The sequence below is a fragment of the Vespa mandarinia genome, chromosome 2, assembly GCF_050613455.1.
Source record: "Vespa mandarinia isolate Hongniang chromosome 2, ASM5061345v1, whole genome shotgun sequence".
NCBI classification, from domain to species: Eukaryota; Metazoa; Arthropoda; class Insecta; order Hymenoptera; family Vespidae; genus Vespa; species Vespa mandarinia.
In genome coordinates this window covers 11,647,200-11,660,000 of record NC_140811.1, presented here as the reverse complement: position 1 = coordinate 11,660,000, position 12,801 = coordinate 11,647,200, and the positions used below count along the sequence as shown (strand labels likewise).

Genomic DNA, 12,801 nt, shown 5'->3' with positions numbered 1-12,801 from the left:
ATTTATATACATATTTTTTACCAACATATTTTTTACATTGACTTAAAAGAGGCACACACACACACACACAGTAAAACAAAAGTTGGAATAATTTCAAATGCATTCGTCGCAATAAAATCAGAAATCGGTTTCTATAAGGATGAAAATAGACGAACGTATTTATTTTCATTATTCATACAATACTCTTAAATACACTGCATTATTGTATTGATCGTTTCTCTTTAACGTCAATAGATGCTGGACAATACATGGCCTTCGGCTTATCGGCAAATCCGGAGAGAAGCGTTATGATCGGTGGAGACGTCGTGGTGGCCTGGGTAGACAAACAAACTCTTCAAGGATATGCTATCGATTACTTCCTAGATGCGAAATCACAATGTTCAGGTGGACGAGGAAGTTGTCCTGACACAAAAATACAAGTAAAATATAAAGCAAAATACATATGAGAAGCAAGCGTCTGATGTTTATCGAACAATTGAATTGATCTACTCGATTTTGACATTTCTAGGAGGACACCAACTCGGTTCGATTGTTGAATGCAGCTTTAGTCAATGGGTACAGCATTGTGACCTATCAGAGACCATTGAAAGCCAGTGATGAGCTAGATCGTCAGGTTCTCACGAACAGATCACAGGCCATCATCTGGGCAGTTGGTCCATTGAACGAGAGGCAGGAGGTTAGTTTCCATAGCGACTACTTGAAGACTGATCGTTTCATCGAATTCGGTAGACCGCCTGCTTGGAATTGTCCCATTCCTGATCAGGAACAACCAGATACTTATATTGACAACGATAATAACGCAAATAGTAATCAGGTAAGTTTGATTATTTTGTTTTTTATTATGATATTATGATTTTTTCTTGATAACAGTATCATTTTAACAGCAACTCGCGGTAACTACAAGAAGACCTCAACGTGTTCCTGCTACTCCAGCACCAGCACCTACAAATGATGCTTGGGAGATTCCTCCGATACAATGTTATGAACCAGAAGATGGTGTCTTTTATGCTCAAATGGGACCAACCGGTGGAAAACATGGATATCCTGCTATTACAGGTTAGCAATTTATCCTTCAGAAATGTATCTTGATCATTGATGTTCCGAAACGATGATACTCATTTTTCCTTTATAGGTCATGTTGGCTGGGGAATTTCTTGGTATATAAATGGTCTTTTAATTCCGGAGATAAACGTAGTCCGTGGAAAGAAGTATACCTTTGTCGTTGAAGGTGGACAGAATGCCGATACACCTGCACGTTATCATCCATTTTATATCACGGATGATCCAGTCGGTGGTTATCAACATAAAACTCCAGAAGAAAAAGCAGTAAGTAGATGTGTTCAATATACAACGACTATTATCTACATTAATTAATAAGATAATGATAATTAATAAGATAAATACTTATTTCAGAAAATTAAAATATTCGCTGGAGTACGTAGACAACGGGGATCAATTCGACCTACCGGAGTTGGACGATTTTGTTATTGGGTACCCGATCAGAAACAACCTCCGGCCGATGAATTCACATCTTTCGGTGCTTATCAACGAACGTTGACTCTGGAATGTGATCATGGTGAACCAGGAATTGTTGAATGGACTCCCGATGAGAATACACCAGATACGGTCTATTATCAAGTAGGAAACTATATGTATATCGGTAACATAACTTGAACAGTTCTGATCCGATCATGTGACGTAATTTTAGTGTTTCACTCATCGCTATCTGGGCTGGAAGATTAACGTCCACGACAGCTGCGATGAGGGTTCAGCCAGCGAGAACCATGAGGTTTATGTGGAACAGAATGGTCATCCTGAGCTCATCGAGGATTTAGATGTCAGTCCGAGCATTCGAGTCTCGAGCAAGGTAACGCCAACGGCCGAGTTCCTTCAGCAGCATCTTCATCATCCTCATCATCGGGAACATGGTCTTCGTTACCCCCATCATACGGCGACTAACTCTGGCAAGCTAAGCACGTCCTACGCGCAACTACTAACGAACGCTAATCATAACAATTACGAACGCTTTCGAACATCAGCCATACATGAGGATGCCTACGGGCCGAGGTCCAATCATGGGATCATTCCTCATCGTTACGAGGTACGCGTGAAGGAGAACTATCGTCACGCGCACCTCGACGAGGAAGCTCTGCAACGTCAACAACAACAGCAGAAGCAACAACAAACAGCTAGCTCAATTTATAGCGAGTTAGGAGGAATTGGCACCATTAACAGGCCAACCTCAATTTCCTCGACCTCGGCCACGATCACGTCCACGGCACTATCCTCGTATCCCAGCAGACCTCAGTTCACGGAGATCGATCAAGAAATCCGACAGTCCTCTAACCATCAATTGTCTAACCTCGTTGCAGATAATTCAAGACCACTGAGCCACGGGATGAAATTCGCTTACACTCTACCCACCACGCAGATCGTATATTCCAGACCAACGTCGCATCATTACGCGCCTGATCACCATCATCTCCATCATCTACTTCATTACCATCAGCATCAACCGGAGCAACAAAGAGCCCAAGTGATGATCGTACGAAGACCTGTTTTGATGCGTCGACCCATTTTACAGAGTTCTCATACAATTAACTCGCCCACGTTCGCCTTACCACCTTCAAGATCGATATTCATGGAACGTAAAAAAGCTGTTTATAAGGTACCAACCTCAGAAAAAGTCTCATACGGAAATATCGTCAAGCTGATGAAACTCGACCCAAAACAACGTACCAAATTAGAAGCTAAAGTATCCGAAGCAGCTGTCATGGATATTTCAGGGAATCTAATGACATCTCTGAAACCAGCTCGTAACACTGGATTCAATCCAGACTCCATTGTCATCGAGGGTGGCTTCAAACCTATAATTGATCCATCCCGAGACTTGCTTGAAAAACGAATATCAGATAGCGATCAGGAATACGAAGAAACGATAAAAGAATCAACATTTTCCGATCAATTATCAAGCGATAATTTCGAACCAGTATTTTTACCTTCACCAAGCATGAACCCAGCATCCGATAAATCAAAAAAACAAAAGAAGAAACCTAATCCAACGAACGTAAATCATTCTTCGAAACCAGCTTTAGACGAATTAGACGATATGCAAATGGCTGCCGATGGCCTTCAGTCCTATTACTTACCTCCAGCCAGATCAGAGGTTGAATCAGCGACTCCTGGAGTTTTAATAACTTACGATGGTAAAAAGGTAAAGGATTCCTCATTAGCCAGATCCATTTCGGAGATCGAAGATCGTTCTAAGACTCGACTGACTTCGGACGTGTTGAGCAGGACACCACAATTTGGAAGATTCAAAGGAGAACTTCCACCACTGATTCCTGCCGAAATACGTTCGTCCGATAAAACGACAAGACTCGAAAGAAACGAACAATCAGCCTCGCTAGATCTACCCCTGTTGAAATCTCGAAAAAATACAAGACTCACGTTGGTGGAAAGATCAAAGAGATCGCCAGAAGAAACTCGTACAATGTCAAGTATGGAATTTCGAAGGAGTAACATCACAAAAAATACGTCGAACGAGGAGGACATCGACGATATGACGACGCTTGGTAGCACCGGGCAAACGATTTTAGCTAATATTAAATACGTTGTTCTGACCATAATACTTTATTACGTTATTTGAAGAGAAAATGATGAAAAAAGAGGGGAGAAACGCAAAAAAATTTGCGTTGCAAGTAAACTGATGCTGATTGGTTTACCGAACGATGATGGTGCTGGTCGATCTTTGCTGGTCTCGTGCCCTGCGAAAGGGGTCGAACGGTGCACAAAGTAATCGACGCGACGATAACACGGGAAGAGGAATACGACTAACCGTATACTGGTTTTCTCTCTCTCTCTCTCTCTCACACACATATTTTCTTTTTTTCTTTTTTATATCTAGTACAATTCGCCTGTCACTCTCGACCTCCAGTCGGTTCGTGATTGCCCTTCGTCATTCTCTTCGCTCCTCTTTCTGCCAATGTGATCTCTCTCTCTCTCTCTCTCTCTCTCACTCATTCTCTCACTCACACACTCATTCACTCACTCACTTTCACTCTCTTTTATCTATTGTAGTACGAAACATCCCTATTGTTTTTTCAATTTGTCACAAGCACATTTTTTTCCAGAACGTTTTTGTTTCCGTGTAACCGACCGACCAATGCTGTCGTTCGAGAGTACCGGGCGATGATAGAGAGTCTGTTAATTATCGAGATAGCAGCTTTTGTAAATAAGTTGATTTTGTTAAATAAAGGTAATCTTAAAAAGTTGATATATTATCGCCGAATAATTGACCTTTTTAACTTATGACAGGGAATGAATTTCTATTATTGGAAGTTAAGCAATATTTTATTGGTATAGAAAACAAACAAATTTTACAAAAAAAAAAAAAAAAAAGAAAAAAAAGAAATAAAACAATCAGTATACTATCTACTGTACAGAATCTAGATGTTTTGACATAAGGTTACGTGTTGATAACGAGAGTGTGTGTATTATCTCGTTATCGATTATTCTTCAAAGGAATCTCAAATACACGTATCTCTAATGTAAGAACGTTAATGTGACCCCATGTTCGAGCTTTTGACGAATTTATATATTTTTGTATAATACATATATATATATATATATATATATATATATATATATATATATATATATATATGTATATATATATATATATATATGTATATATATATATATATGTATTATATACACGCATTCACACGTCTTAAGTTCTTGTATGGGAGATGACGTACTCGTGCAAGTTCCAACGTAAGAAGAAAAAGAAAAATAGACAAAAATATATATATATATATAATAATAATAATAATAATAATAATAATAATAATAATAATAATAATAATAATAATAATAATAATAATAATAATAAAAATAATAATAATAATAATAATAATAATAATAGTAATAAGAAAAAAGAATATTGTTAAAATTCAGCAGGAAGCTTATGATATATAACTCTTGTTCTTTGCGCATTTTCTCGAAGCGAACACTCGTGAACCTGCACGTGGATGATATATCACGATGAAACGTCTGTACATTACGTTTACAAACTCCAAGACCGAGCATCTTAAGTACCTGTCAGGGAAGCTCTCTCTTTTTACATTGAAGCGAGAGTTCCCATGAAGAACGCTTATGAAAAAATTTCTACGTAGATAAAATACAGTTCCAAAAAACCATTCAAATAAAACGCGCCGCTCCAGCCTTTGAACGCACTTTGAACGTGTATCGGGACAATATTATATATCCTTCACTATAATCTAATCGAAAACTTATTTACATATTTTACACGTGTTGCCTTTCACCTTTTTCTTCTTTTTGTTTCCTTTCCTCTACTACTCCCTCTATTTTTTCTTTTGTTAAATAGCGATGCAACATACACACAATAACAACAACAACAATAATAATAATAATAATAATAATAATAATAATAATAATAATAATAATAATAATAATAATAATAATAATAATAATAATAATAATAATAATAATAATAATAATAATAATAATGATGATAATAATAATGATGATAATAATAATAATAATAATAGTAGTAATAGTAATAATAATAATAATAATAATAATAATAATAATAATAATAATAATAATAATAATAATAATAATAATAATAGTAGTAGTAATAGTAATAATAATAATAATAATAATAATAATAATAATAATAATAATAATAATAATAATACTAATACTAATAGTAATAATAATAATAATAACAATAATAATAATAATAATAATCTGCATTTAATTTTCGACGATCAAAGAATTCCGAACACGAAGTGATTCGTTTCCATGCACGGATCGATGCTTGCAGTTGCAATATAGTCTTCGGTAAGTTAAATGAGATTTTTTTGGTAAAGATGATAAATCGAAATCACGTTGGCGATACATTGAATCGTTTTACGGCGTAAATATATTATAATGACACATAGTGCGCTTATTTTCTAATGGTTTTAATAGACTTATAGATACGATACTAACGATCAGGCAAAAAAAAAAAATAAAAATAAAAACAAATGCGTTCGATCGATCAAAGATATTATTGGCTACGACCTCTACGTCGTTTTCATTGGTTATCGAGAAACTTTTTATTTCTCATGTAAATGATCGGCTAATGTTAACATCGAAAAAGTATTTATATCGCTGCTGCAACGTCTGATTCGACTGTTCGATAAAATATTCTGTTTCTTCTTTTTCATATATTCCAACGTATATTTTGAATACATTATTATTGTTGTATATTAAAACTCAAACAATATTTGCCGATGCTGATGTTTATTGATAATTATATCACACCATATTGCCAATTATCGTTGAACTCACCATATCTCTTTCACGTGTAAATTACACGCTAAAATAGACTTTATAGGTATTTAAGTTGTTGTCGTTATTAACGCGAGTTAATAACATTATCGTTATCACTCTGTGAGAACATACATACACATTTTCATAAGCGAAATATCTCTAGGATACGATTAAAGATAAACATTTGTCTTTATGTTCTTTGTATGCATGGCACGTATGTCTTTCGCCGTGATACGATTCTCGAAACGCTGTTCGCTAGAAAATATCGTTGCTATTACTATCTCTTATACCTTTTTTGTTTATAGTTATTTTTTATTATATATATATATATATATATATATATATATATATATATATATATAATATATAATATATATTATATATATTATATATATATATAATATATATATTATATATATTATATATATAATATATATAATATAATATACATATTAAATAAATAGTATTATATAAACATATAATATTATTTAATAATATATATTATTATATATATTATATTATATATATATTATTATATATATTATATTATATATATATTATTATATATATTATATTATATATATATTATACTATATATATTATATATATAATTATATATATACATATATATACATATATATAATATATAATATAAATATAAATATATATATATATATGTATATATATACATGTATATATATATATATATAGGTTTATGTTCATATCGCATTATTTTTTTTTATCATATGAAAGAACTATATGGTGTCTCTTGCATCAAACCGCCGCGATTCATAGATCAAAACGCCAGAATTCGATTGATTGAAAAAACGCTTTCTCAAAAATAATTCTCTACAAAAAATATGCTACATTTTGATTCACTTGTCGTTGCCATAAATCTTTTTTAGAAATTGAAATCAAAAACGATCGTTTATGTAATCGAACGAGTTATCAAAGAAGACTCTCCTTCCATGGGATCATGATTTCGATAAGACTTATACGAAAGAAAAAATAGTAAAGTCAAAAAGTTGGATTGTTAAAAAAAAAAAAAAAAAAAAAAGGAAAAAAAAACGAAAGAAAAATAAAATAAACTCGGTGAAGAAAACGTTGCTCGGTATAAAGCAAACGACAAAATGGATCTACGAAAAAGAAGCGCAATTCCTTTAATATTGTAAAAAGGTATTAATTTCGTCGAAAAATAGATTCAACTAAAGTACAGGCTGATGCCAAACTATTTTTCCACTGAGACAACCCGAAACGACCAAGCAATGCTTTGGTGAAAATTTCGTGCTAACTACAATGTCACCGTGACTCAGGCTAGTCGCTATTTCGCAAAGTTGCATAGGCTCGTTAGCCGGGGGAACGCAGTTGGATAATTCGGCGCAATCGCTGGAGAATGCTAAGAACCGTACGCCATAACCAAAGGGCGAACATATTAATCTACCATCTGCAGAGAAACACAATTCCTTGATATAACCAGAACCAACGTTTGGTTCCTCTATGTAATGAGTTAATCTCGGTGTATTTTGATATATTTTATGATTTCTTGGTATCGCGTACATCGTTTGTTGGCCCTGTCTATTCTGATTTTGCGCCCTAGTTCTATCACCGATTATAACGACGGTATGGGATGAACGAGGGATATTAACACTTACGCCATTGCTCGATCTAGATAACCAATCTCTTCTTTCAGTGGCCGGATAAAATTCTCTCTCGCGATCCCTCCGAAGTCTCGCTTCTCTAATTGCTACGAGAGCTTCCCAAACGTCACTGTTATTAACGTACAATTCTACATTAGCAGTAGAAAAGTTATCAATTACATTGCGTCTTCTTAAATCGTTCAATTGCGAATTCGATCTCTGAGATCTATATTCTTGTTCTCTTTCTCTATTTCGATCATCTGCCGACTCATCGTTCGCAGCTTCGCTATTATCCTCCGCAGCAACAATATATCTACCATCTTGTCTATCCTCCTCTTGATTCGCGTTCGTTCGAGAATCGTTCGAGCTTACTTCAACTAAACCAAAATTCGTCCTAACGAAGTTCCTTTCCGGTCTTGGACTTCTCGATTGCGAACGTACGTTACGACGCGAACTTTCCCGCCAACTCATTGCTCTTGATGGTGTTATCGGTTGAGAATTTTCTGTAGAAGCGAATGAGTTTGGCCTTACATCAGATACAGTGTGAACGACTCTCGCACGATTTGCGCTCTCAATCACGAAGGACGACGTTATTCCTGAACGTGAAGACTGCGGCTGTTGCGACTCTTCAAATTCTTCGATCGTCGATTCGTTGAATTGAGACGTTTCTTCAGCTTCTTTCACTTGATCGATACACTCGGACATATCTCTTTCTTGAATATCATGAATACAAGTCCACTAAAAATAAATGATTATACATGAAAACTAAGAATATATAAATTCATTGAATTAATTAGATACTATTTTATACAACGTGATATTGAACCTCTGACTTTTCTCCATTACTGATATTTCGGGACAAGGCACACCATCCTTGCGGATGTACTTGAAGACTAGAAATTACTTCAGCATCATCTCCAACAGGAAAATCCGTTAAGAATTCTACTCTGTTATGTGTACGAGAATGAGAAAACAAATGTGTATAAGTGGCAGCAACCGGTATAGTGGTTTGAGATAATTGCATCAGTCGATACATGTTAGGCTATATCAAAAAAAAAAGATATATTACTATTGTGTAATACTTATGATATGTCCACTATTTGATATGATTAATACCTTGAATCCAGCCAAGTCTTGTGCAAGGGTACTTAATTTGAGATTGTGTATAATAATAAGATATCCAGATGTAGTACATATTAACATTTTACTGGCATCAGGGCTAAGTCTCGTTCGCATCAATCCATTTGTATGAAAGACACGAGTATAAAGAAAACTATTTTCAGTAAAACTGCAGCACACAAATTATGAGATAATTTTATCAGAATAATATATCTTATTCACTAAATTAATAATAGCTACCTATTAATATCCCAAGTATATATGCTACCGTCAAATCCACTAGTTAATAATAAACCATCCTTTGGACTATATTCTATATTCTTAACCCAATTAGAATGTCCTTGCAAAGTTCTTATTCTCTGCTTCAAGTTTCTAGCATCCCAGAGAGCAACAGTACTATCATCAGAACAGGTAGCAAACATCCGTTGATCCAGGAATCTATCATCAGTATAAGATTGATGGCATATTTATCTGATTCAGAAAATTTGTAATATAATTAGAACAAGCAATACCAACCTTACGCAATTCACACAATCATTATGAGCATTATCTATAGCTCGTACTAATTTCCTACATAATGGATCGAACATTAGAATACTTTTCTTTTCACATGCTGCCAGTAAAAGTGATCTGTAAAAAGCAATGTGCAATTAAATGTTTTATTTAATATTTACTTAGATATTTTTAAAAGCAACATTTTTACCCATCTGGCGAATACTCCAAATTAAAAACACCACCATGTCTGGCAACAGCCAAATTGTCTCCATGATCCCAAGATGTTATGGGAAAAATGGAAGAGTAAAGAGTTTTGTGAAAACGATCACTATGACCCAGAGGAAATCTTATGCCTAGTTCGCGTTGTCTTATCCATAAATTGTTTGACGTTTGCTTGGTTTTTATTTTAGGCATTTCACCCGAATACATATATTTTCTACATTCAAACGAAGCTGTCTATTGATACAAAAACAAGTCAAAATATGTTTGATAAATTGTGAACTTAATTATAACTTCAAAGAAAATTTCTGGCTCTTCCTTTTGCCTAAAAAACCAGTCTTTGCTATTTCAGTAATAAAAACGGTTTTAAATTAAAAATTCGTTGAATCTTTAAGACTAATCGAGATCCTATACATAGGATCAATTTAAACACGATGGTTCAAGGTTCACGCGAGATTAGGTTAAGTATAAAATGCCACTTGTGGACAAAGTTGCACGTGACCTATCAAAAAATGTTTTTACGTTTTTTCTCGTTAAAGATCCTTGGTGCGATCTTGAATTTTATGAACAATATATCAAATGACTATATTCTCTTTTCCTGTCACGTTTCGATAAGATTCAAATAAAGTTTAAAAACCAGACACAATACAAATCCACGCCATCTTTACTTTGACGTTTAACATCGATATCTCGCAGTAGCTGTCGACTAGCGATTGTACATTAGAAATCAGTATGAATCAGCTACGAACTTCACCTGAATACGCGAATGTATAAGGTTATGATGACCATGCAACCCTCTACGCTGACTTTTTTCTTTTAGTGCCCTCTATAGAAAAAATCATGAACTCCTCTTTTAAAAAGAAATATATATATATCTATCTTTTGTGTATACATCTCTTGTGAAGCAAGCATCGAAAAGTATTGAAATTAAAGCGTGAGTAATGATCAACAGGTGTTCGAAAAAATACTAATTTTAATTGTATTCGTCATTTTATTCCTTGTAATACATTCTTTTGCTATTACTTTCACCTTAAATTATATAAAGAATATAGATAAATAAAAGAAAAAGAAGATAGAGATAAAGAGATGTAACGAACGTGTAATTTCTATGAATACAAAGATACTTTTTCTATGATACACTTCTACGAAATTATATGTTTACGTCATTATTATCTTGCAATATAATCTTTTATTTGATTTCGAAAGCTTGATAAATAAGTCAAATTTGTTTCATTTGAAACCATTAGAAATTAAACTATATACACAGAAGTCGTCTCCATGGACATAAACAAAATAAGATCGGGCATTTGATCTCGAGCTGACGCTCGGTTAATCATTTTAACGTAAGACCTTGACCTTGATCTTTGCTCTTAGAATAGCGTACGTATTTTAACCTAATTTTTATTGTTATTCTTCTAGCATACATTCTTCTTTTGTAATTTCTTTTGTAATTTTCACATACAACGATCTACGCACATTAAAATTGAAATAAATTATCATAATTAAATTTTATGTATTATTATTTTTATATTATAATTAAGATTATGTTAATGCAATGAATCAGCGAGTAGCAAGATATCAAATATATGATCTAACAACATATTTTTTTATTTTGTTGAGAAATATATTACTATGCATTACATGGAAAATTTTTATTATTTTTGTGAGTTTTTTAGATGTAACAATTTATTACAGATAATGAGACACAAACAATTGATATTGCTTTTAGGTTATTTTCACAAGCAATACTGAGCGAATTGACTCAGGGATTTGAGTGCACTTTGAAATTTCTTAATTAGAATATTTTCATTGTTATTCAAAGTGCAGTCAAATAATATTAATTTTGTTGAACGTACAAGTCTTCTTCCAAGTAGTGCAAATTGAGTTAGAAATTTTTGTTTGGAGAAAATAAAGTAAAAAAAGCGAGAACATTGCAAAAGATTGTTAAATTCATTGGAAAGATCGAATTTTCGAGGAACAAGTTTAAAGATCGAGGATGAAGAAACGCGTAGCTCTTTCGTACGTACGCGGTTTCCGAGTGCGCGAAGAATAGTGGGGCGCATTGATGCGCGGAGCGGCCACTCCGCAGCGCTCCCCTTTAACGAGGAACACATAAAATCAAAGAAGCGAAAGAGTTACGTTTGCGGTTTCAATATGAGACAATTTCTTCCTACATTTTCTGTTATCCTTTACCAGGGGGTCCCCGAGAACTGGCCTGCCCCACGTTCGATCGTATTCCATATTCTCTCTAATATCATCCTTTCCTTTAATTTCATTATTCAACATTTTAACCTCTATTTGTCAATATAAAAAATATCGAAAGTATCTTCAAATATTTTATTGACCACGTCGAAGTAGTAAGAAAATTTTCATTTGTCAATTAGCATCGAAAATAAAAAAAAAAAAAAAAAAAAAACTACTAATTAAATTAGATATAATTAAATCTAAGAATATTTTTCATTTACACAGAGATTAAGTAAAGATTAGTAACCTAGAATAGAAGAATGTTTGATTTTTTTCTTGTATTTTTTCCGAAATATTTTGATGCGCTTATGTTTATTTTTTTTTTCTTTTTTTTTTTTATGAAAGTACGAGTAACACAGTTTTGGACTTTCGACACATTTAAACGTGGAATAAGGCTCGTGAATTGTAATCTCGAGAGCTTACACCATCTCCGGATACTCGCCTGTTCTTCGGGGAGTCTCACGGTGTAGAAACTGCTCGAGAGAATGCGTGTAATGCGTGTACGTACACGTTACGCCCACTCGCGTTAGCGTCACCGACGTGCCACTTCGATGTATTTATGAACGTAGCTTACCTGTATTCTATGTAGTTATATGCTGTATACGAGCTAGCATTCAACACGACGATTCTCACATGTACTGCTGCATGTCTCCGATATCGTGTTTGTAACATTCTACGCGCAAACCCTCATGTCTGTATCTTTATCTTTCCTATATATCGCTTCTTCATATACGGTGGAGTCATA

The 12,801-nt window shown here is 33.9% G+C and overlaps 2 protein-coding genes across 4 annotated transcripts in view; one reads left to right on the top strand and one right to left on the bottom strand.

The window, feature by feature from the left end:
* Skeletor (DM13 and DOMON_DOH domain-containing protein skeletor) overlaps window positions 1-4,274 on the top strand; it is a 23,444-nt gene extending 19,170 nt beyond the window's left edge. The window contains exons 8-14 of one of the 2 annotated variants that reach the window (XM_085664822.1): window positions 235-419; window positions 509-814; window positions 885-1,056; window positions 1,133-1,326; window positions 1,414-1,638; window positions 1,709-1,964; window positions 2,373-4,274. In XM_085664822.1, the coding sequence (XP_085520948.1) occupies window positions 235-419; window positions 509-814; window positions 885-1,056; window positions 1,133-1,326; window positions 1,414-1,638; window positions 1,709-1,964; window positions 2,373-3,649 (2,615 nt within the window). In that variant the 3' untranslated portion in view covers window positions 3,650-4,274. Of the gene's footprint in view, window positions 1-234; window positions 420-508; window positions 815-884; window positions 1,057-1,132; window positions 1,327-1,413; window positions 1,639-1,708 lie in introns of both variants that reach the window. The other variant, XM_035865776.2, reaches the window with a different exon arrangement.
* A 1,457-nt stretch (window positions 4,275-5,731) lies between these two features.
* LOC118439734 (DDB1- and CUL4-associated factor 10 homolog) lies at window positions 5,732-10,639 on the bottom strand. Of its 2 annotated transcripts, XM_035861754.2 has the most exons (7): window positions 9,802-10,639; window positions 9,615-9,728; window positions 9,339-9,536; window positions 9,096-9,267; window positions 8,806-9,021; window positions 7,995-8,717; window positions 5,732-6,597 (listed from the first exon to the last, which is right to left on the bottom strand). In XM_035861754.2, the coding sequence occupies exons 1-7, from the start codon at window positions 10,020-10,022 to the stop codon at window positions 6,502-6,504; spliced, it is 1,740 nt and encodes a 579-aa protein (XP_035717647.2). In that variant the 5' UTR covers window positions 10,023-10,639; the 3' UTR covers window positions 5,732-6,501. The 2 variants fall into 2 exon arrangements, with proteins under 2 accessions (XP_035717647.2, XP_035717636.2); XM_035861743.2 differs by lacking the exon at window positions 5,732-6,597 and having other exon boundaries at window positions 7,059-8,717; window positions 9,802-10,637.
* Between the last annotated feature and the right edge of the window lie 2,162 nt (window positions 10,640-12,801).

Bases quoted from the DNA above. Each gene is read 5' to 3' on its own strand.
- LOC118439734 (XM_035861743.2), bottom strand. From the start codon at position 10,022: ATGTATTCGGGTGAAATGCCTAAAATAAAAACCAAGCAAACGTCAAAC. The intron at 9,537-9,614 runs GTTGGTATTGCT...TACTGATGATAG, and splicing joins GATTGTGTGAATTGCGTAAG to ATTCCTGGATCAACGGATGT. The intron at 9,268-9,338 runs GTAGCTATTATT...TGTGTGCTGCAG, and splicing joins TATACTTGGGATATTAATAG to TTTTACTGAAAATAGTTTTC.